Source organism: Psittacula echo, assembly GCF_963264785.1.
Source record: "Psittacula echo genome assembly, chromosome: 8".
In the NCBI taxonomy this organism is placed as follows: Eukaryota; Metazoa; Chordata; class Aves; order Psittaciformes; family Psittacidae; genus Psittacula; species Psittacula echo.
The window spans coordinates 23442165-23466330 of NC_137744.1; the positions used below are offsets into that span (position 1 = coordinate 23442165).

General features: G+C 46.8%; 1 protein-coding gene across 3 annotated transcripts in view; it reads right to left on the bottom strand.

Annotated features, from left to right (window-relative positions):
- Positions 1 to 841: 841 nt before the first annotated feature.
- DOCK11 (dedicator of cytokinesis 11) overlaps positions 842 to 24166 on the bottom strand; it is a 69588-nt gene continuing 46263 nt past the window's right edge. For 2 of the 3 annotated variants that reach the window (XM_080624985.1, XM_080624987.1), the window contains 23 exons: positions 22314 to 22430; positions 21427 to 21502; positions 20891 to 20997; positions 18514 to 18625; positions 18320 to 18386; positions 17458 to 17505; positions 17214 to 17291; positions 16846 to 16988; positions 16113 to 16228; positions 15663 to 15800; positions 14251 to 14433; positions 13460 to 13573; positions 11639 to 11854; positions 11499 to 11556; positions 9875 to 9981; positions 8306 to 8428; positions 7224 to 7337; positions 5331 to 5477; positions 4223 to 4433; positions 3706 to 3896; positions 2998 to 3098; positions 2582 to 2720; positions 842 to 1636 (listed from right to left, as the gene is read on the bottom strand). In XM_080624985.1, coding sequence (XP_080481111.1) covers positions 1514 to 1636; positions 2582 to 2720; positions 2998 to 3098; positions 3706 to 3896; positions 4223 to 4433; positions 5331 to 5477; positions 7224 to 7337; positions 8306 to 8428; positions 9875 to 9981; positions 11499 to 11556; positions 11639 to 11854; positions 13460 to 13573; positions 14251 to 14433; positions 15663 to 15800; positions 16113 to 16228; positions 16846 to 16988; positions 17214 to 17291; positions 17458 to 17505; positions 18320 to 18386; positions 18514 to 18625; positions 20891 to 20997; positions 21427 to 21502; positions 22314 to 22430 — 2829 coding nt within the window. In that variant the 3' untranslated portion in view covers positions 842 to 1513. The remainder of the gene's footprint in view (positions 1637 to 2581; positions 2721 to 2997; positions 3099 to 3705; positions 3897 to 4222; positions 4434 to 5330; positions 5478 to 7223; positions 7338 to 8305; positions 8429 to 9874; positions 9982 to 11498; positions 11557 to 11638; positions 11855 to 13459; positions 13574 to 14250; positions 14434 to 15662; positions 15801 to 16112; positions 16229 to 16845; positions 16989 to 17213; positions 17292 to 17457; positions 17506 to 18319; positions 18387 to 18513; positions 18626 to 20890; positions 20998 to 21426; positions 21503 to 22313; positions 22431 to 24166) is intronic. The other variant, XM_080624986.1, reaches the window with a different exon arrangement.

A 24166-nucleotide genomic window follows, 5' to 3' on the forward strand; every position in this document is an offset into this window, starting at 1 on the left:
GTAACTGTGTTTAAACACTGCAGTCTCAATTCCTCTTTCTGCTAAGCTAAATTTAGAGCCTGCCTGGCATAAAAGCACACACAAGCAGAAGTGTGGTCTGGTTGTTACAGAGGCACATCTGTATTTTGCTTATGGCTGAATTTATGGATCACAACATTATTGTTCTCAGCAGAGGAGTCATTTTAGGTAATTGGAAACATGCATAATAAACATTTTAAACTGTGGTCAAAAACTATTTGAAGATAGTTTTTGTTACAGACATTAGAAGGTTATTACTTTACAGACACTTAAGCCAAGCTAAATACCCAGCTGGAGTCCTTTTATTATGGCATTTTGTTACACGTCCTTAACCCCCCGCATCCTTCCCATACGAACTACTGGAACCATATTTACAATGGATAGGATTTGAAAACCATGGGTGTTCCGAATCTTGCTGGATAAAAGAATGCCTGATCTGGTTTCTTCTTCCTGCATCTGAAAGGGTCTCACTAGAAACAGAGATAATATATTAAAGCTTTGGGGAGGGGAAGAAGGAATCAAAGAATTCCAGAAAATACATGATCTTCAACCACATGTCAGAAAAAACCCTGTTTTCTTCCAGAAACCAGAGCTGTTTAACAGCAGGGAACATACATGCCATATGATGGTAAAAGCCCCTCAATTGTGCACGAGTTATGTTGATGTGCTGGGTTTTTTTAAGCACATCTCTCAGATTATTGGATGTTTTTCCTGAAAGGTGTTTATAGATTTATAATTCCCAATTACATATTTATAATTCCCAATTATATATTCAGAATTCCCAACTTCAGGTGCCCTCAATTTATATTTGTGAGACCGTGAGTGGTCAATAGAGAAACTCATCTCAAATGACAGATCCCCTGGCCAGAGGTGAAATGAGCTGTAGGAAGCTCAGCTTTCATGGGGGTTCCTTTAGAATTATCTGCTCAGAGGAGGTATGAAAACGATCACTTCTGACTTGGGTTTTAGCTGTCCCAGACTAGGACAAGCATCCTCTCAGGGTCTGAGTGCAATGGGGACATCGGGACCCCAAGTCACTTTTTAGAAGAGGAAGATCTCTTACTAGTTGGCTATGATTTCTCCTTCACGTTCCCTATCCAACAAAGCTTTTAGCAGCAAATATGATACAATGCTAATTTCTATAGACTCCTATTTACAAAGTAGTTTTACATTTTATTATATTCCATTGTACAACTTTACAGAGTACCGTTCCAATTCCCATTCATAGTTCAGCAATTCAATACCTAGTTAGATGGTTTTCCATGTCCTGTTACACATTTAGCTTTAAAAAAAACACAGTAGAAAAGCAGCACAGTGGTGCAGTGTCCAGGCACTTCAATGTTGCTCAGCAAAAGAAGCAAGCACCCTGTTTGAAAGCATGGCAACTTTGGGGGAAAAAAAGAACTGTATCTTTGCTCATCATGGATTCCTTTAAACATCCTTTGTACAGTTCCACTTCTTCCTGAGAAAGCTCTGTGAAATAGGAGTGCTATGCTTATATTTCAGCAGTAGGTCTGAGTGAACAGTAACTTCCATCCCCAGATGTCCCGCTGATGGCACAGAAGACATGGAGGGAGTCGTGCATCCAGGGCGAATGCATCGTATCTGCGTGGTAGATCTAGAGGAAACAAAAGAGTTAGAGCTTCAGAAAAGGTTCCACGTCATGATTGCAATGCAGGTGTTTAAAAAGATATGCAAAAGAGAGAGCCAACCTTGTCTTCAGAGCTGTTTCACAAAGGCAGCATAACAGAGAAATGAGAAAGAAGAATTGAGCAATTTGTGGAGCATTCATATACACATTGTTGTGTCCTACTGGATCATTTTTAGTTACAATTGCATAGGAAAGAAACACTTCTCTGTAGAGCAATAATATACTGTATCTTTGCAGTAAGAGAACTCTGGGGTTTTTTTTTTGTGAGCACAGGGAGTAAATGCAGCTAAATACAGCGCTCACTGCATCTGTGCCATGTGGCAAGACTGTACTTTATAACCTGAAGGATGGTCTTACAACACAGGATCTCACTGGAGTGGAGGAACTGCTCTAGAGTGACTGTATTTGTGTCTCACCCTGTGATTCACCAGGCAGCAGGTCGGTCAGCCTCAATGTGTTACACTAGGGAAACTGAGCTCATCGGCCATCGTAACCAGTTTCTGGACATGCAGCTTTCTGCCAGCCTCTGAGCTTCCTGCACCTCTTCAAAATGGGAATTTTGCCAGAGAATTTCAACCTGTGACTTGCCACAGGATTCTTGTGATGCACAAAACATGAGGCAAACCATGGCACAGGACTCTGGATGGCTGCAGCACCAGGAAACTTACGGTATGTGTCAGCAAAGCCTCCACCCTGAAGACCACTGCATACCAACACCAGGCTGAGATTGTCCATCAACAGAAACTGGTGTTTGGAATCCACCAAGTCTATCATTTACTTTTCAAGTTCAATTACTTGCTTTTTTGTATTTAGCTACATAACATGAAGAGCGATCAAGTTTTCAGCTAGTTTTCAGTGTGAGTTATCAAGCACAGAGAGCACCTCCGTGGGCTCTTGATGTGCAGTACGTGCCTGTTCATGAATGATGTCAGAAAGCTCCTTCACCATATCCCGAAAGTTTGACTTGAGCCCCTCATGGTATTCCAATTGATCCTCCTTAATGAGTCGCTCGTTGAGCTCCAGAGCAATTCCACAGGCTTGTATAAACTTCCTGAGGAGGAAAGGAATGAACGTCACCCATTAAAACAGCCCAGACTTCTACAAAAGCAAGCAGATGGCAAGTTTCATTTCCGCCCCCCCCCTTTTCTGCAGTGTTTGGGAGAATCACAGACTGGTTTGGATTGAAGGGACCTGGGTGAAAAGGGATTCACCAGCACCAGGATCTTTATAAGGCACATCTAAGCATTCATCATCTGATTTTGGAGACAGAGCTACAAGCAAAGTGGGTATCATGTTCCAGCCAGGTTTTATTACATCAGAAATCCTACCTGAACATTTCTTTTAAGTCATTCACCTTCTTAGTAGGATATTTGCTGGACTGGCTGTCACTCAGGAAAGCTCTGGCATAGGCCAAGGGACCAGCATTAACCTAGAACCAGAGAAGTCAGAAATCATTTATGGTAGAACTTGTGTTGAGTTGCTAAAGGCAGTTGTGAAGGGAATAACCATTTTAAGAAGAACCACCACAAAACCAATCTTAGCGTATTATTTGCATGCCACCAGCTCTGCATTACTAAGGTAACCAGAGTGTTAAGTTTTCCTATGCTTTTTAAGACCAAAAGATAAATGAAGATAAAAACAGAGATGCAACCTGGTTCCTCATACTTACCTCCTAGTTCCATTTGGGAAAGCAGTTTGATCTGAGCCTTAAGGTCATTTATCCACCTTGAGAATACAGGCTCACAAAAAGGCTATTTGTGCCTGATACTGACGATACAACCTCCAAGAGTTAAGTGTATTTCAGCATTCACCCATGGCCAACTAATGACAAAATGCTAATTGCCATGAGCCCCCCGCTAATGTACTGCTGTGTGCGCGGACAAGCTGTGCTTGTGTTTGCTGTGGTGCTGCAAACAAGGTAGTTAATGAGTTCTGGACAGTAAATGTGCTGTGTCACAAGAAGATGACTCCCTGAATCATCTTATAACTCCCCGAGTCAGCTGTAACTGTGATTTTGGATGAGGATCAAGCCTTACCTGCACAGAAACACAGCCTTGCAGTTTGAGTTGCAGCTGGATCATGTCAACATCACCCGCGGAGCACAGCTTCTGCAGCTCTGCTGTCTTGTCTTTTATCTCATCAGCAGCCACATCGATTGGTTTTAAATTAACCTGGTGTTCATAATTGACTGGAATCCTCTTCTTTACATATGGAAAGGAGTTCAAAGCTAGCAGGAACAGCAAAGGAATTACAGATTGAAAAGTCACACAGCATAGGGAACTACTCTTCATGGAACACACACAAGCAGATCCTTGACCTCTGGGTTTTACTTGGTGTGTGTGAAATCCTGAACAAGACTGTATTTTACCAGCATGATTTGTTATTTTATAAACATTTGCACATAGAAACATAAGGCAAATTCCCCTCCCAGCCAGAATATTGTAGCATGCTTCTGATTACGTAGCTGAGAGAACTTCTGACTCTTTTGGGATATTTTAATAAGCTAGAACAGTCTAAAAATAGTGGCTGATACAGACTCACATTTGTACTTACTAGTTAAAATGGTCCTTTTTTTACACTGCTCTTCCACACTGCCATGCTTTTTTCCAGACAAAGTGTAAGGAGTTTCAAATACAAATCTATTGATGTTATGGTTTCTTTCAAATTCAGTCTTTCTTTCAGACATTTCTTTGTCTTCAAAATAGGGCTTCACATAAGTTACTTGAATATGGGCATACTTGGGATCGAGGTCTTTAATGTTGACCTGTGAAATAAGAGGGTTACTCACTAGAAGAACAAAGATTAATAACCTGATTTACAATTGGTTAATGTGGGATGTGATTTAAACTGATTCCCTGCTGACTCAGCTCCATTGCATGCAGTGAATCACACACCAAACACTCCCTCTGACCCCAGCTGTGATGTCTAGACCATCCACTATCAGATACACAAGACAAGGAGGTTGGGCACAAGAAATACCTCATCTGCAACAGCTAGCCATATCACCTTGTTCATCAATGCAGCACATGCCTGTGCTACTCAGTCCTTCTAGTATGACCATATTGCTTCCAGGCCATAAATTAGCACTCCTACAGTGCTGTGCTGTGGCATGCAAATCTGCAAGCTTGCCCAAAGCAAGCTTTGGGATCACCAACATTGCCTTCGGTAACCCAGACACATCCATGGTTGCAAGATAAGGGTGTGAACAGCCCTTGCAGGGAGCATAAACGGGTGTTCCATAGGAAGAGGAAGGAGTTAAAGCTGCAAGGCCCCAAAAGGTTTTCTTTCAGACTGGCAGTGTCAAAGCAACAACGATTCCACTTTCAATCATCTGCTCCTCTGTGCTTCCCAACAACATGGCTCAAGAGAGATGGGGATTGCCATTTCCCATTCATAATTCCCAATTCATTTATTTCTTCCTGGGTGCCAGACCAGCACCAAAACTTGTCAAGCTATGCAATATGTCCACACAGGAGCATGGGGATGACAAGAACAAATGGAAGCAAGGTGCTTGTAAGAGGGTGGAAGAGAGGGCTCATAGAATGGTCTGGATTGGAAGGGACTTTAAAGCTCATCCAGTTCCCACCCCTGCCATGTAATATGGCCCTGATGTTCACCACTAATTACATTTCATTGGCTTATTCATGCAGTTGAACTCTACCTTGTTAGAATCCTGGATAATCTTTACAGTCTCTGACCCAAATTTTTCTCCATAAAGTTTAAGAAGCCGGAAGGAGATCTCCGAGAGGCCCGTCAGCTTGGGTTCCTTATAGATGTATTCCTTCCCATCTTCTTCTTCAAAGAACGTCTAGCATTAATCACAAAGAGGTAGTGAGGAATCACTGGGTTTCTTTGCTTGGAAAACTGTATTTGAGATTTCCTACTTTGAAAGCAAGTTTCCACTGGCATGTCAGAAAGCCAAGAAGGTTCAGAAGGCTACAGCTTGCACAGGGTCTCACCGAGCTTCGCCTTTCAATAGGTTCCTTCAGATTAGTGTAAAAACGTCATGAATTTCCTCAGCCAACACGTCATTGCTGAACACAAAGGCTGGAGGATGACCAGAGAGCAATATAAACACTGTGGCAGCTGGGTTTGGCCAGCACTTGACTTTGTGGAAGGATGGAAAGAGGCCAGCAGGAGAAAACCCACAAAAATAAGGTATAGGGAAGGAGCAGAAAGACATGCAAGTGGAGTAAGCCCTGACAGCAGAGCCATGTGAACAGCCTGAAGGATTTTGTGTAGGCTAAAGGGACTTGAAGCAATAAATACAGAAATGAGTTTCCTCTGCTTTGATTCCTCTTGTATTCAGGGAAGTGGAACTTGGTGTATTTGCTGTAGAGACAAAATTGCATTAAAGGTTGTGCCTGCATCACCAGTCCTTCCTGTATTGGGAACAGCACGAAAGCTTCATGTTTTGGCAAGCTGCTCCCATCAGAAGTTGTGACAGAGTGTTAAAACTATGCCTGTGTAGCTGGCGTATAAAGCCGGCAAAGCTTTCAAGTGCAAAACTGGATCAAGTGTTGGGTGTCAGGATGATCCGTTGCTGAATTTTAGGGGCTGATCCAGTTATTTCTACAGCTTTTAGAAAACTAAGCTAGCAGTTGTTTCCTTTTATCTATTGCTAACCTCATTCACTTTTCACATACCCAAAGTCAAAGATAAGATGAGGACAAAAATAAAAGGTATGTTTCCTGCAGCAAAAGTCAGTGCTCCAACATGCTGTGCATGTAACAACAGTGGTGTTCAAAGGTACCAGCCTAAGATGGTTTCAGGGGTATTAATCACCTCCTTTAAAAGAAGGAACGAGGAAAGACAGAGCTAATATAATTTACACAGTATTTCTAAAGAAGGGTCCTGCATCTCCCCCATGGTTACAGGTCCAGAAGCAGAAGCAGATAGTTCAGAGACACAAGGGATATGAGGGGTAAGGCACTTTATTAGGTTAACTGCTACAGCTGGAGGAGAAAAATGAAAGCACAACTCCTTTCAGGTTCAGAAGACTTCATCAGGCAGAAGATCATGCTCCTTCTTGGGACTCTGAGCCCCAGATCTTGGCCATTTTTTCCAGCTATCTCAGTTAACAAAAATACTCTATCTACAAGTATATAACCAATACTGAGATACTTTGTCTCCAGCTTCTCCAATAAGCTTTTGCTCTACTAATATCTACAAAAAAGCAGCAATTGTCTGTAGAAGAAAATGTTATTATGACTATTTGCATACAATGGTTATATACTGTGACTGGTACATACTGTACACGCTAAATTGTGTTTGTGTAATTTATAATAACTAAAATTACAATCACCACCACTGAACCCATTAAGCCATTTCCCACCTGCTGAGGTGTTTTATGGCAAGCCCACCAGCAGCATCATAAACTACAATAAATCAGGTGCTCCCGGAGAGACACAAACCCTCACCTCAAGGGTGGACTATGGAAACGTTCACAAAGATGCGCCAGTGCCTGCTCCAGAGGAGCCAACAGGCTTCTCAGCTCCAGGTCTGGCAGAGCAGCAGCTTTAGGGAATGCCTGGTGAGTGGGGTATGTACTTACTTGTCCATAAAAGGCCACTCTAAAAAAGGTTCCAAGAAGCCTCTTCCTGGTATGCATGACTTCCAATATCTTGGCGTATGCTCCATGAAGCGTTCTGTACAGCTGGGTTAGTTTCTGGAAATCAGATTTTGACATCATTAAAGCAGGATTTTGCAAGCAGAACATCCTAGCCAACCCTGGCAGCTTCTGAGAGATGTGATCACGGTCCACCGGAGAATTCAGATGTGGATTTCAAAGGAGGTGGAACACTTGCAGTGTTCTTTGAAAAACCTCAGTCTTAAGCACATGCTCAGCTCCAGGTCCGAGAGGAGCTGCAGGCTGCAATGACACTGCTATCCTTAGGGAGAAGGCTGAGCCCGCTGTCCCTGCATGTCCCCTGACCAAGCCTTCATGGGTAGAGCAGCCTGCAGTATTTTACCCAGATATCCGGTTTTGATCAAAACCAGATGAAGGCTTCCACTAGCTTCAGCTGTACAGCTGGATGCTGTCCTGGGGTCATGGGATAAGGGAAGGAAAGAGGAGCACAGCAGCCTTTCCCAAGCACAGGTCACAGCAGGCACTGGGAAGCAGCAAGGTGAAGGGCTGGGAAAGCTTCCTTCACTCCTCTTCACTTGCACGGAATTACCTGCAGATCTAGTCCTTTCTTTGAACACACTCCACTGTGCTTTTAACTTTTACAGTCTTCAAGTCTCAAAGAGAACCTGGCTTTGACTATCACAGGGCATGATGACAGCTTTGTTTTAGGGGACGGAAAGTGGGAATTATTCACTAAATATGAGTCTTGTGTGTCTTTAGCAGTAACAATCACCCTCCAGACCACTGCTTTCACTCATGTGTTTAGTGACCAGCAATGAAGCACAACGTGTGTATTGCTGCCATCAGTTCACTGACTCATAGCTTCAAAAATACAAAAGCCTCTTGTATTTTTTCTGAGGGATCTAAAACATTACATTACACCAGAGAATCACAGAATGGTTTGGGTTGGAAATGACCTTAAGATCACCCAGTTCCAATCCCTGCTATAGGCAGGGACACTAGACCATGTCTGTTTGCATATAGGCAAACTAGTTCAAAACACTCACCTCAAATTCACGCCGCTTCTCATAAATAGGAATGATCAGTTTGGACACTTCAGAAATGGTTTCATACCGCTCTGCTTTCCACAGGCCATCAACACATTGCTCCAGCAGCTCCACCAGCACTTCCTAAGAGAGCAGCCGAATGGTGGTGTTAGTGACAGTCTAAGTTAGAAGGGAAACCCATTTTATTCTCAGTTTCTTTAACAGGTTGCAGTACAAGCAGCCACAGTTACAGCCCATGGTCTGGCTTTTCCAAAGGGAAGAAAACAAAAGATAAAGAAAAAAGGAGAAGTTATTTTTTGAAAGTTCCTTTATTCTTTATATCATTAGCACAGGAGCCAGCAAGTGTGTCTTGGTTATTTAGCTTCCTCCCCAGGAGAACACCAAAGCTCTGGGAGGGTATGGAGATGGCAGCACTGGAAGTCAGAAGTAGGCATCTAAGCAACACGCCCAAGAACATGTGTGCAGCAGCAGTGGGATGTGATGCCAAGGATCCTCAAGCCTAGTCTTGATGAATGGGCAATGCGGCAGCTCAGCCACGTGGCCCCCCCCAGCGCAGTGGTACAGGCATGGTACAGGAGTCATTGTGAGGCTTTCTGACTCACAGCACAGTCTACCCACTTCCTCAATGCCTTGCTGTGGCTTCTGGGTTGTTCTGCTAATGTGGTGTCCTGCAGCACAGCCCTAGCTCAAGGGGAACACAAGATGGGCTGTTCAGCCCGGAGAAGAGAAGCTGTGTGGAGATCTCAGAGCAGCTTCCAGTGTCTGAAGGGGGCCTACAAGGATGCCAGAGAGGCACTCTTCATCAAGGACTGTGGTGATAGGACAAGGGGTGATGGATTTAAACCAAACCAGAGGAAGTTCAGATTAGATAAGGCAGAAGCTCTTCCCTGTGAGGGTGCTGAGGCGCTGGCACAGGGTGCCCAGAGAAGCTGTGGCTGCCCCATCGCTGGCAGTGTTCAAGGCCAGGTTGGACACAGGGGCTTGGAGCAAGCTGCTCCAGTGGAAGGGGTCCCTGCCCGTGGCAGGGGTTGGAGCTGGAGGAGCTTTAAGGCCCCTTCAACACAAACCAGTCTGGGATTCTGTGATTCTATAAACCCTCACTCAGCAAAACCTGACTTGCATGTTGTCCCTCCTTGGCCATACTGTACCACGCTGCCCCGTGCTGGCGGAATTAGCACCCGCAAAACACAGTAGGCAAAGATTCTTGTGCAGTTTCTTCAGTCTCAGTGCTAGAAAAAGCTGTTAGTAGAAAATCTTTCAGTAGAACAGCTTTTAGTAGATAAGCTTTGCAAAGAAACCAAGAACCTACACCAGTTCTGTATTGTACACAGAAAATCCCTCAAAGCAGATTTCTCCTGGGAAATTGCTGGGAAGCCACTTTCCTTACCGCTGTCAGTGCACAACTGCAATTTGTTAGAGCTTGCACAAACGAAGTCTAAAATAATCACAGAATCCCTCTATTCCATGATGCCTTCATGGAACGTGCCTGCACCAGAGCCGATCACCTCAGTGAGTGACCCATCCTACCCAGCTGCGAAATATCCCGTGCTCTGTACTACAGGACCTCACCTCACTGTAATGTACATCCATCATCCCACCGTCTTCTTTCATTGCACCTTCTTCATCAATGTTGGGAGTGATTTTCCTGAAGGCAGCGCATCCACTAGGGAAGAGTTCTGTAGGGGACAAAAGCAAATGGATTAGTGGAATAACAGCTCAAATGCATCACACTTTAATGGCTGGGAAGCAGTCTGGCTGACAGTGAAGTCCTACAAGTAGCAGTAGACCTGACTGTCATTTTACTATTGAATGTATGAGACTGAACACAACAGAACTTCCCAGCCATTTGCCACGGGAGTCATTCCCAGCAACTAACACCAAGCACAACAGGTTTCCCTGGATAGGGAATCCCCAACCTAACCAGCTGCAACCAACTGAAAGTCATGAAGAACATAGGTGTATCTTTGCACAGAAGATGCAAGTATCATCAAATCAAATAGTTTGGAAAAGACCTTTAAGATCATCAAGTCCAACCATTGCCCCAGCACTGCTAAAGCCACCACTAACCCATGTTCCTAAGGGCCTCGTCTACATGAAGAACACAGCTATTGCGGGATGCTGGAGAGCTGGGTGGGAAGTGAACAGGACTGTACACTCCTAGCAGAAAGCAGTTATGTACCCCAAAACATTGAGTAGTTCAGCCTTTCCTGAACCCTTTTCAGCCTACATACACATAAAGAGCAACAGTGACAGAGAGAACTCAGTGTATTCACTTGTTATTCCTTTGGATTTGTTCCTCTTCCTTTTTAGCAGTTCTCCTTTACCACTGGTTGTGGTAAGCAGCCTCCAGGGTACAAATAAAGAATTACCAACAATACTCTCCCTTCTGCAGCCAATGAAGTGTGCAGAGGGATCAGAAAAACCAGTCCTGAGTTTTCACACTTCGCCAGCACAAAGTACAGGATTTGGAGGGACTCCAAAGGTGTCCAAAGCCACCTGAGCAGAGCACTTCACACCTTTCCAACCAAGGCAGTGCATGTACTCAATGGGCTTTTATGCAGCCTTAACTTTCTGAAATGTGAAGTATCCATGTCAATAATCACACCCTTACATGCAAATGAAAAATGGGGTCAATATATCAACTGTGGAGCAGACATTTAAAAGAAATCCTGCAGAGTGGTGTTACTTGAGAACACACAAGCCTGTCCTGCCCTTCCTGCTTTGCATCAAATCACACCACTCTCTTGTTTCCTTAGTATTCCTTACCTATTTGTTTAGTTAGGCTATAGTAGTATTTTTGACTGCATTTTGACTGCTTTACTCTAGTTTTCTATACTGCCTCTGGTGACGCTGTGGATGAACAGATTGACAGCAAGTTTTTAGCATGGGCTTCCCCTTGTGAGTACAGTTCCTAATATAAAACATAACAACATCTAAACCACGACATGATGTGTCAGTTTGTATTTCACTCAGCAACGTGCCAACATGACTGCTTAAGCGGTCCTGGCCAGCCTAGTAAATGCCTGTATACAAACAATTGGATTCCCTCTTTAAAAATACTCATCCCTTTCTAACTTTACCCACTGGTTAGTTTGTTTCTAAAATAATCATTTACCACCCAAGGAGACACTTGCCTTTAACAAGATTCTGATCCCCCAAACCCCACCAAACCTTCCAAGCACCACACACTTACTTTTTCTGTGCAGGAACTCGGCAACGAGTGCAGCGACATGAACGTAACACATGGCTGCCTGCAAAGGACAATGGAAAATCAACGTGTAATCTGTGCCTCTGGCTTGTGGGGTAAAACCATGGGTTTAATTCCAGAATCACCTCTGAGAAGTCTCCGTTTTTCACATGGATCTTTGCCATGCTGTCCAGCCACGTTTTCCGGAGCTCTGGGGTACTTGCGTAAGACTTGGCTAAACTGTACTGCAGATCTATCAGCATTTCTGGATCCTTTTCATGTTCTTTCATCTGAGCAGTAGCCATGAGCACTGTACGGATTCTCTTTGTCAAATCTTTGACTTCGGAAGGAAAAGCAGTTGCCTGACACAAAACAAATCCAATTAGAAGCAAATACTGAAATAAGAGGGGGGACTGAGATGAGCTCTTAGGCAGAAGCTCTTCCCTGTGAGGGTGCTGAGGCGCTGGCCCAGGGTGCCCAGAGAAGCTGTGGCTGCCCCATCCCTGGCAGTGTTCAAGGCCAGGTTGGACACAGGGGCTTGGAGCAAGCTGCTCCAGTGGAAGGGGTCCCTGCCCGTGGCAGGGGTTGGAGCTGGAGGAGCTTTAAGGTCCCTTCAACCCAAACCAGGCTGGGATTCTACACTACAGCAATGCAGGTATTTTGGCATCCTGAAGAGCTGGTGTGAGAGCAAGACAGAAATGCTCTGTGCATGTGAAAAAATAAATGCATGGGACCATAAACCAGGCCTGAAATATTTTCCATGTTATTCAACATCCGCTTGTTAAGTCTCTGATGTGGTCACTCTTCAATTCCTAAAGCACCAAAAGCATTTGTAGAGGTTCCCACCACAGGAATGTAAAAAATAGAGAATGAAACAGGCTCCAGACTGACCCCCTGCGCAGAGCTGGATGATCATCAAGTTAAAGCAAGCTTGTCCAGCCAAGTTTTATCATCTCCAAGGACAGGAATCCCACCTCCTTTCTGGGAAATAATTCTTTTCAAGGCTTTAAGTAAAGTTGGACTTTTCTTTGCAGCAACTTGTGCCCGTTGCCTCCTGTCTTGACATTCCCCACCTCTGAGAAGAGCCTGACCTCCTTGTCTCTGTAACCTCCCTTTTGGTAGGGGAAAGCAGCAGTTAGGTCCCCCTCAACTTTCTCTCCTCTGTGATGAGCCTGGTTGACATTCGCCTCTCCTTGGGCTCCTGCTCCCTAGCTGTATCTATAAGCTGTTCATGGCATCCTTTCCAGTGTATTGAAATCTCTCTTGTACTCTTGCACTTACATAAACTGGATATAATGGTCTTGCAGTGTAAAATATGAGTAGCAAAGTATGGCTCAGTGAAACCCTTATAGGCATCATTGTACAGAAGAGAACAGAGGGTTTTGCCAGGTATATCCTAACTATAAATTCATTATAGAACAATGCAGCAACTACAGAACGTTCCCGTCCCATGGGTGCAGTGTTGACACATTGTTCAGTAGGTTGAGTAGAAGGTGTTCATTCTAGCACAAAAACAATTCTTTTCCAAAGAAATACAACCATTAGCCCCCTGAAAGAGTGCTTTCTTGATCTTGCTGCCACTCAATTAATGAACATTAATTCCTGCTAATTATTACCTTCAGGCAACAAGAAGGACCAGGCTCTCCTGTGTCATTCCTCTCAAAGCTGGAAGTTCTCGGAAAGCTTTTTGGCCATCCTTGCAAGCAGAACACTTTGTAAAGTGTAACCTGATTGCAGAGCTCCTTCCTCTTGGTGTGAGGCCACATGGAGAGAGTATAACCTGCCTGTGCAGCTGGCCCTATCACTGGTGGCATAATACAGGTTTACTGAGCAAACACAGCCCACAGGAGCTCATAAAGCATAGTTCCAATTATCAGCTTTACCCTTAAACACAATTTCCTTGAGTGTGTCCCCAGTCTTTCATTAAGGCTGATAGCACATGATGTGATTTAATGTCTCCAACTTACCTTCATGGGCCTGTCACTGTTTGCAAAGTTGTTAATGATGAGCAAGGAGTCCTGAAACCTTGTCCCACCGCTGAGTGCCACATCTGCTATTAACTGGCTCACTGCAATTATTATCTGTTGGGACAGGGAAGGGGGCTTTATTTAATAGCCCTAATAGAGGAGTTTTATTGTCACAGTTGCATGAAATGCTCCTAGGAAAACATCACGTCTTTCCCACAATGTAAGTGATGGTTGTTGTGGCTTTTGCTGTCACATCTCCCCAGGACAAATACTCCCCAGAGGACTCAACTACTTTGCTGAGCAGTGAGTTCACAGAATCAACAACATCACAATCGTAATACAAATCCCTGTTTGGACATCAGTCACTTTTCTCTGTGATTCACTGCAACCCAGACAACATTCATCTGCCTCACTAGATGGTTAAATTTGCTTCAAAAACTCAATGCTGCAAAAGCAGCTCCAGGAAAACCCCTTCTCCTGCCTCAAAGGAGACAGCTCCTCCCTCTGTCCTTTCCACCTCAGGCCAGGGCAGCCTCTGGGGTAGAGATGCACCTTCTGTCTGTGAGTCCAAAAACCCAACAGCTTGGAGCCCTCTGGCAGTGTATTTCACCCAAAGGGCCCTGGGCCAATCACTGGGATCAGGAATTAGGCAAAGCCTGGAAATCAAGAGGATTTTTGGCCATATAACAAAAGCAAGATCCTCTGCAGACATGAGGTGACACAGTTACATTGAGCTATCTGTGCATTAAGCCTGAGGTGTTCTGTTGTCCTGCTTCTCCCCAGTCACTGACCTGAAGATGCGTTCTCAGAAACGTTCTCCTTTTGGTGAACTCAAAGTTGTTTCTCATCAGGAGATAGAGAAGAGCAGAGGCTTCGTTCCTCGTGGAGGACACCTTGGAAGTGCAGCACTTGAGGACCTCGTAGCAGAGGGCAGCACACATGTTCACCCTTCCCTTGAAAAACGCTGAGGGGAACTTCACAAGAGGCATGCAAATGTTAGGAAAGACACCTGGGAAATACTGAGCCATGCTGCCCTGTGCTGGCAGAACCAGCATCTACATAACACAGCAGGCAAAGGTTCTTGTGTAGCTTCTTCAGTCCCAGTGCTAGAAAAGCTTTTCAAAGAAACCAAGAACTTACACCAGCGCTACCTACACATATTGTACACAGAGACTCCCTCAATGCAGATTTCTCTAGGGAAATTGCTGGGAAGCAGCCTTCCTTATGTGTGTTCCGTGATTCCTCCCGGTGCCAGTTGCCAACATAGCAGGTTTTAAGAAGCCCCATGGAAAATGTCTCACAGGAGACCCCACTGTCTGGAGGCAGATAGGTAGCCAGCAAAACTCTGCATTTTCTGCTTCCCACGTCTTTGCTTAGGACAAATCAAAGTTCAGCCCTACTCATACTCATTCTAGCTCTATTCTACTCTATTCCAGTGTAATTCATACTCCTACCAGTGCTTAGCTTCACTGTGAGGTTATAGTAAAAGGTGCGTAGCACAGATGGCTTCCACCCTTGAAAAAGAGTTTAGCAGTCTCTCTAATCAAACTTTGCACAGCAACTAGTGCAAGACCTCATTTGGTAGTAACACTTTGCCGCTTATCATTCACCACTGTGCTCTTCCTGGCTGCACTTGCATGCCACGTGGATTTAACTTCATTAATGATGAGCCGCATTCAAGTGATTTGAGGGGTTGTAATTCCTTTTGAACTTGTTAGAACTGTGCGGCTGGGGAGGAATGGAGTCTGCACGTACATCTGGTCTTGAAAAGGTGCTTATAAGAACCGGCAGGTTTTGACAAGCATGAAGGGAAATGTCAGCAATAGCATCAGTCAACTGCTCTTACGTGCTTAGCTGCGGCTTTGACGCTGCTTGAGCTCAGGGGATTAAAGAGCCATGTACCAGGGCTCAGAAAAGTGTAGAAAGAGGTTCAGGAAGTCCTATCCCTCTTTCCCATGCAGTGGGAGAGGAGCAGCTTGTCAGCACAAGTATCACTCAAGCAATAGCATTGTCAGCAATAGTGTCAGTGTAGGGCAAAGATTCAAGAAGCACCAGCTTTTGGTCAAACAGATGTCAAATCTTTAACAGCAGTTAAAGTGATAAGGGCAGGTGGGGGGAAGTTTGAAAGGAGATTAAGTGCACTGGTCTCTTCTATCATACCTGTATAAATTGTCCTGTCCCTTTGGAGTCATGTATTACATACCTTGCTAATGAAAGCTCTCAGAGAGGCGAACACATGCTTAAGAGCTGCTTCTGACTGCCCGTTTTTGAGAAAAGCCAGATGAATATCAAAAACCTTCTTCATGAGGGCATTGTGGCCATCGTTGCTTAAAAGCTGGGTCTGGAAAGCAACAAGAGTGTATTTTACAGGAATGGTGTGCCTGAAGCTGGAAATGACAGAGAGAACTTTGTATGATTAATCACATCCATTCTTAAGGCAGATAAGGAACAGTAAAAACCATTTATTAATGTGACGACCAGAACAAACTTGCACTGGTTGGTCAGAGACTACTTTCATAGCAGAGAACAGACCAGAAAAGGATTTGCTGTTGTAAAGCCTCCCATAATGTGACAATCAAGGTGAATGGATCACCATCATCAACATGTAGAGATACAGTCACTTCCCTACAATACTTTTGATTTCAACGCTGACCTTGAAACTCTGGGTGAAGAAAGAGATGGTGTCCAGGACTGTGAGGCACACTTCAGTGGCGATATTGCCCTCCAGCAACGCCTGGTGCACGATATCTGCTTCGGAGGTGCCTGCATCTGTGGATGGAAAGCAGATCAGGAGGAAAGGGTGTTCAGCACTCCAGCTTCCACAGTATCTAAATGCTGATATAGATAACTTTCTCCCCTTGCACTTCACTTGGGAGATGAGGTAAGAATACCAAGAGGCTGAATTTGTCAGCTCCAGTCAGAGGAGCTGCCTGATGCCAACCAAAAAACCCCAATGCTGGTATTTCCCCTTAATCTCACCGCCTTTAAAGCCAGACAGAGAACTTGGTGTCCAAGTTGTACCCGCAGAGGGGAAGTGGTGAGGTGCTTAACTGGGACAAAACTCAGGAGAGGCTTAGGGCAGATGGTGGCCCAGGTCCCTGTGTGGGGCAGCTCTCTGCTGCTCACCCCCCAACACCATGGTCACCTGAACCACACTCAGCCCAGGAGCTGAGCCAAGACAGGCAAGAGGAAAAAGCCACACAAGCCTTAAGTCCCAGGGGGGATTTTTAAGGGGTTGGCTTAAATATCACCCACACCAGTTCAGGAATGTTGCAGGGAGGAGCAGCGACCGCTGTCACTCTGCAGTCTCAATAGCCTGAAACAATGAGCAGTGAGTGTTAAATGGGTACATGCAGCTTTCAGCACACTAACTCTGCTGTACATACTGTGGTTGAGCGTGAAGGAGGTCTCCAAGCTGCCCAGATGCTGGAGCCGCACCTGCATCCCCCCTGCTCTGCTGCGGAGCGCTGGCATTGTCTGGGATTTCCTGTCGGCTCCGGTGTGCTTGGACAACCAGGCATCGTGCACCCTGCGAGGGGAAGCGAACACTGTGGGTTGGGGTGAGTGGCAGGATTACATGAGACACCAGGACAGAGTCTGGCCTCCCTCCAACTCACTCATCTGGTTTATCCCAGACAGTCCCATGGGACTGATGAGGCTGCCCAGGTCTCTCCCACACCTGCTGGCCCTGGAGCTACGGCCGCAGCAGTGGGGCTGCTCAGAAGCAGAGGTACAGCCGAGGCTCGTGTCTCACCTGCAGCTCACCGCAGGGGATGCTGCCAACCTGTGCGGGCAGCCGGGAGCGCCGGGGCTGGGGGGTCTCATGCAGGAGCTGGAGGGGAGGGAAGCAGCAGGAAGGATGAGGGAATGCTACTGGCATGGTGCTGAGCAGAGCCCCGGCCCCGCAGGCTTCCTGCCTGCCCTGGTTTGCCTGGCTTCTTTGGCCTCGGCAGGGAGCATGGGGACAGCCCCCGAGGCTGGGTGGCAGAATACAGTACCTGGCAATGTTTCTCTTCCCCATGTATCTGAAGTGAAACAAACACACCCTAGAAAGAAAATAAAATATGAACCTGTTACAGATTCTGTAGATCAGGAACACCCACAACACCTAAAGGAGCCGACAGGAAACCTGGAGAGGGGCTTTGGACAGGGGCCTGTAGGGACAGGCCAAGGGGAATGGCTTTAACCTGCCCGAGGGGAGACTGAGATGAGCTCTTAGGCAGAAGCTCTTCCCTGTGAGGGTGCTGAGGTGCTGGCACAGGGTGCCCAGAGAAGCTGTGGCTGCCCCATCGCTGGCAGTGTTCAAGGCCAGGTTGGACACAGGGGCTTGGAGCAAGCTGCTTCAGTGGAAGGGGTCCCTGCCCGTGGCAGGGGTTGGAGCTGGAGGAGCTTTAAGGTCCCTTCAACACAAAGCAGGCTGGGATTCTGTGGTTTAAAACATGCCCTTGTCCTTGTCAGCAGACACACTCCTCTGTGCGCGAAGGTTTGGGTCTGTATTTAGAAGTCACTTGACCCCACACTCTTGGTTTCCAAGCCCTATGGCACATCCCTGTCTCCTCACCCATCTGTCCCACAAGCCCACGCAAGGCAGAGGCTATGCCCAGAGCCCTGCTTGCCCACGGATAGTGGGACACCCTTTGACAGCCCGGACCGAGCACAGGGCACTGCCACTGCACCCTGCTCCCTCCATACACACCCTTCCTCCCCAGGGGGAGGAAGAGCACTTCCTTACACCCTGGCTGCACACCCCCGTGCTGCAGAGGACCGTGCATGCTGAGGGACACCCTGCACTTGTGCCTTCTTGGACAATGCTGTCCACAGGAAAGTGCAGTGTTTGAATTGCAGCCTCATGATACTCACTCCAGAAGCACAAGGACATTGATCAGCTCTTGGGGGGAGAATTTGTTCCAGTAAGCTAAAAGAGTATCTGAAAGAAAAAAGCCCACAGTGTACTGAAATGTAAAACAGACTGAAGGGAGACCTTACAGACCAGAAGAGCTGGCAACTGCCTCTTGTCTTTTGGGTTGCCACCCAGCTGAGTAAGAGCCACCAACCTTCAGAGTTCATCTTCACAACGTAGAGGTAGCACATCAGGAGTGTCCGGATCTCAAACTGGTCCAGGCGGCTGCAATGAGACACACTGCTCCTCGTGGAGCTCCTGCGGATCTGCCGGGACACAGAGGTGACATGGAACCAGCGGCCCCATTGCCTGGGCTGTGCCTGAGCATGGCACCATGCAACATGGGCACAGCAAACCATGTGTGCCAGCATTCCTCCTGCCCCCCTGCACAGCACCGTGCTTGGGAGACATCTCATCCAGTGATGAGAAGTTTGGAAACCCTGGACGCACGGCCAAGTGCTTCTCTGCTGGGAAAAGAGATGTCTGGGCAGAGGACACTGGCTTATCCAGCGGAACACAGGTCAGCCCCATCAGCCCTGCATTCACTGCCCTGCTTCTGTCCGCAGTGTCTGAGCTCCTGGACAGTTTCAAAGTCAGGTCTTGCCAAACAAAACAGTTCATCAGCTGTCATGGTTTGAAGCAAGAATCTAACTTTCTGTTCAAGATGTACACCTAAACCCAGCAATGTCAAAAAGCTCTTAAAAAACTCAGGAAATTTCAGCTTGAGAAAACATATTTTCTTAAATATATGATGCTGGAGAGGAGCTCTTCATCAGGGACTGGAGTGACAGGACAGGGGGTGATGGGTTTAAACTGACAGGGGAAGATCAGGTTGGAGATAAGGCAGAAGCTCTTCCCTGTGAGGGTGCTGAGGCGCTGGCCCAGGGTGCCCAGAGAAGCTGTGGCTGCCCCATCCCTGGCAGTGTTCAAGGCCAGGTTGGACACAGGGGCTTGGAGCAAGCTGCTCCAGTGGAAGGGGTCCCTGCCCGTGGCAGGGGTTGGAACTGGAGGAGCTTTAAGGTCCCTTCCAATTGAAACCATTTTATGATTCTAGGATTTTTTCTCTCCTGATCTTTGGAAGTGGGGTTTTTTTTTCCCCTCTTACTGACTTAGGCAAAGAGAAGTGAAATCCTGCTGTTGGGCCAATCCACGTGGAAAGGCTTGGGCACTGTATGGTAAAACACAACTTCTAAAGCTTTCCCAGCTTTTCTGGGCATCCTCTGAGCTCGCCCTAGCTCTACTCTCCGACAAATGGATATGATTAAGCTCTAAGCAGGATGCTCCTCTTAAAGCTGTGCCTCACATGTCTGGAGAGTGATCCACAGCCCTTCTTCGTTGTGTACTCTGGGACAAGCTGTGGATGTGAGTCATAATCACATAATCAAACAGAACTAAACATTCAGTTTAGAGTTGGAGACACACTGCTATAGCCAGAACTTTGCTGTTCACCAAGCCAAACTATCAAGTCACACTACTCACGCGAGGGGAACGGGTGACAAGCAAAGTGTCTACCTCTGTAGAGCAGCGTTAGAGCTGCTCCTCCATGTGGCATTGCTTCTACAGGGTTCTGTGGCTTTTGCATTCCCTAACAGAAGAGCTGTTCCAATGACCCTGTAAAACCTACCTGCAAGGACACAGAAGAGGATGCCTAGCTGTGGGCAAGAGCCAATCTGCAAGCTCAGCAGGGTTGAAGCATATGCTCACTGCTGAATATGAACACTTTGATAGCCAAGTGTTTGGCTGTACTTGATCTTGTAGCCTCATGATTCATGTGGGAGAGCTTGAGAGGCCCCACCTTCCTGAAGCATGTCAGGACACAGGCAGCAGGAGCCCAGATCACCTTTGTCTTGCTTGTTGAAAGGGCCAAAGTATTTAAAGATGCGTTAATAATTCACACCAACCCAAGACATCTGGAGAGCGCCTCGAGGAAAACCAGGAGCTGGTTTGCACAAATACCTGATTTCCATGTGTGCAGCCTGCCAACAAGGAGAGCACACCCTGCCTGAAGAGCGGGGTCAAAGCTCTTCGTGGGGTGACCGCAGGCACCTCCAGCAACTGTGGGGCTGTGGTTATTGGGTTTCTACCAACACCTCCCCTCCTTTTAAGCCAGTGGTCACCAGCAATCCCATATCATAGTGCTCTGCCTCCAGCTGTGCGTGGAAACCAGTTCCAGCACCATGCACTGGGCACTGGCCAGGCTCACACCCAACCACGCACAGGGAGCATGCCTGAGTATGGATAAACGCACCACGGCAGCAGAGATTTTCCCCACAGATTTTGCCTTTCATCTCTGATAAGTAATTTGCCACCAGCTTTATTTTGGCTTGGAGATGTTTGAAGAGGGTAAGCATACCAGAGCCATGAGTCTGACCTCCTCTCTTCAACAGCAATCGGGTTGCTTTCAAGCAGAGATGTTTATAAGCTGGCTTCTGAGACTGCTGCCACAGGGAACTCCTTTCCCTCCCCCTTATTTAAGGCACTGCACAGAGGGGAGCAGTGAGCATCCTTCTTTCCAACCCCAGATACGTTACATTTTCACTCTGATCCGGGGAACTACTGGTTGCCCCCTCTGAGTTCAGGGATCCTTTGGAGTCCTCCCGCTTTATCCCATGGCCATTTGGAAGTGCTGCTCCACAGGCTGAAAAAAAACCCAAACTCCACAATTAGCCCCTTTGCACCGGCACAACTCAGCTCATCACAGACAGCGAATGGAAGATGCCAAAGCTGCCCGAGGGGAGACTGAGATGAGCTCTTAGGCAGAAGCTCTTCCCTGTGAGGGTGCTGAGGCGCTGGCCCAGGGTGCCCAGAGAAGCTGTGGCTGCCCCATCCCTGGCAGTGTTCAAGGCCAGGTTGGACACAGGGGCTTGGAGCAAGCTGCTCCAGTGGAAGGGGTCCCTGCCCGTGGCAGGGGTTGGAGCTGGAGGAGCTTTAAGGTCCCTTCAACCCAAACCAGGCTGGGGTTCTGATTCCACAACTGTTTCAGGTTTTGGGTAATGGGGGTTTTGAGGCTGGTAACAGTTATGTTCAAAATCAATGGGAGAGTTAAAGTTTAGAGGACCGAATTTACCTGGATCTTTGTCTGCAACCAGGCTGGATCTGTTTGAGGGAGATGCAAAACTGTACATGAATTCATCCCTGGATGCCTGCAAAGTAATGTAGAGTTTTTGTGACCAATGGAAGATAACACCGATTCTCTTAGAGAAGAGAATAATGGAACAGAAACAGGCAAATTAAAGCAGCTTTTAAAATACAGATTAAAACAAATCTATTTCTTTACTTCCATAACAAGGAGACAAATGACTTGGGGAGGAGCACAAAGCACAGCAGAACATGTCAGCGTAAGTCAGAGCAGTTTTGTCCCTTTTGGTTTTCATTATTTAAGTTGAAAGTTGGAATTGTTTTTCCTCAAATGCCTTTTCATGGTTGTTGCTTTGCCCCGAACAAGGAGGAAAGTCTGATCTGCAGGGCTAAGCCTGCCTGGGAACCACACACAACCCTCAGGCAGATGGGCGACTCCCCAGAACAACTGCTGGAGTCCAAGGCTGAGTCCTGTTGCAACTCATTGCACTCGGAGAGGCTTACATCACCTCATGGCACTACACACACCATGAAAAAACACTTTAAACAATAGCAAGTGAAAAGGCAGAGACATCCCTGGCAGTGTTCAAGGCCAGGCTGAATGGGGCTTGGAGCAAGCTGCTCTAGCGGAAGGTGTCCCTGCCCATGGCAGGGGGTTGGAACTGGATGACCTTAAGGTCCTTTCCAACCCAAACCATTCCATGGTTCTATGAAAAGGCACAGTAAAAGGAACGAGCCCATTACGGGGTTGTGTGGAGAAGAAAACCGCATTATTGCTAGAGCTGCGCCTGGCTGCAGGCAGCGGCAGCCGCGCAGGGGTGTGTGGGGTGAGGACTGAAGAGGAGGAGGCCAGAGGCCAGGCTGGGCTGTACTCACGGGGCTGGAGGCAGCAGTGCAGGAGTAGAGCACCTCGCGGCCGGCCACGCGCTGCAGGTTCTCCAGGAGCAGCCCCAGCAGCGGCAGGTAGAGCTGCGCTATCTTTGCCTGCTGGTTCTGCAAATAGATGGGGAGAAAGATGCTGGGAAGAGCCCGGGCTTTCCATGCAGGGTAAAAGGAGAACTGAGCCAAACACATAGATAGGTGTTTACACACTGTACACGGTGTCTGAGGACACGGGTTGGTCCGGCTCCTCCGCTCCACTTCAGAGCCGCCAGGTAGCGATTATCCTTTTAACAGCAAGCTTGGGGCACCCAGGGATTTTGGGGGCTGAACAACATTCCCAGTCATACAGGAAGAACTGAATCCCATATTTCCCAACCCTTTAACTGGTGCTTCATTCCCTTAGCTTGATTTTTGAGGCAACACCCAGGAGTAATGAAGCAAAACCATTTGCTCCTTGCTTGGTGCTGGCTAGTGCTGCCAAGTCAGGAATTCTTGATAGCAAATACTTTGAGTTCAAACACTCATTTGAGATATAATGATTGTTTTGTTTTACTGTACTATTATTGATAATAGATGTTCATTCTTCCTCACTCAGCCAAAGACCTGCTGTAAAACTATACACATGACAATGTAGTATGAAAAACAATGTCCATATAATCATTTCCATCTTAGTTTGTGTCTTAGCAAGATCTGGATTAAGTCCATCACTACAGAGAATGGTGCTCAGAAAGAGTGATTAAACAGTTTGTAGGAACAGATTAATCTGGATTAAGTGACACCGATCAAAAAGGGTCTGGTTGACATTTTCTAAATGCAAGGTTCTTTTACGCGCAATTCTCTTTTTGTTAAAATTTATACTTCTGCACTTGACAAAAAGGTTAAAAAGAAGAAATTTCAGGCTTGCCAATTAAATGGCACATTTTGATCAATACAAGAATCCAGACTTCTGACTCACTATGACAAAAGGTAACAGCAATCGGCCTGCCCTGCCCCTGTCGTGGTACTTGCTCTGGTGTCTGGGGACACCGGCCGAGCCTCCTGCCCTGGCTCCAGGCAGTGTCCTGCTCATGCAGCCTGGAGCACAACACAGGTACAGAAATCCAGCGGGACAGTTTCGGGCCGGGTGGTGTTTTGGAGGAGGCAGGGAGCGTGTAGCGGCCAAGCAGCTCCTGCATTCACGTGAGGATTTCCAGGCACCCGGAGAGGCAGAAACAGCCTCAGTAATGACAGGGAGCTGGCAAATCTCTCCCGAAATATCAAGTCGTGGCACCTGCCATGGGCTGCACTTTTGTTTCCAGGCTGTGCAAGTCACCGTGGATCCTCAGTGCAGAGAAAAGCAAGCGCACCTCCTGCTCAGCCCTTCCAAACAGGCAGGGAAAGAGATGAGAGGAGCTGGCTCCAGGTCCATGCGAGTGCAGGTCACTTCTACCCCTCGTGCCCAGGAAGGTATCTGCATTCCCAGATAAAACTCAGCAATGCAGCACACCAGGAGCAATCTGAGGAGGTAAACTCTAAACAGAGGCATGTTTTCAGCCTAGAGCAAGGCCAGGTAGTGTCTCTGCACAGGTAGCTGGGCACATTCAAGGATGTACGGGTTAGCAGTGAGCAGCATCAGGGAAGAAAACCAGCCCAATTCCAGGCTTTTCAGCAACAGCAATGCTGAGCCCCTGACTGAAGAATTCCCCAGTGGAAACCCGGCATCTTACCCACAGATCCTCTCCTCTGATTCACCAATTAGTAAAACATGCAGCTGATTGTAACAGCAATCAGTCCTGTTTCCTAATTACCGTACATTAATGCAGGATATGAATTTAAGCCCAATACCAGAACAACATCAACGTTGCTTA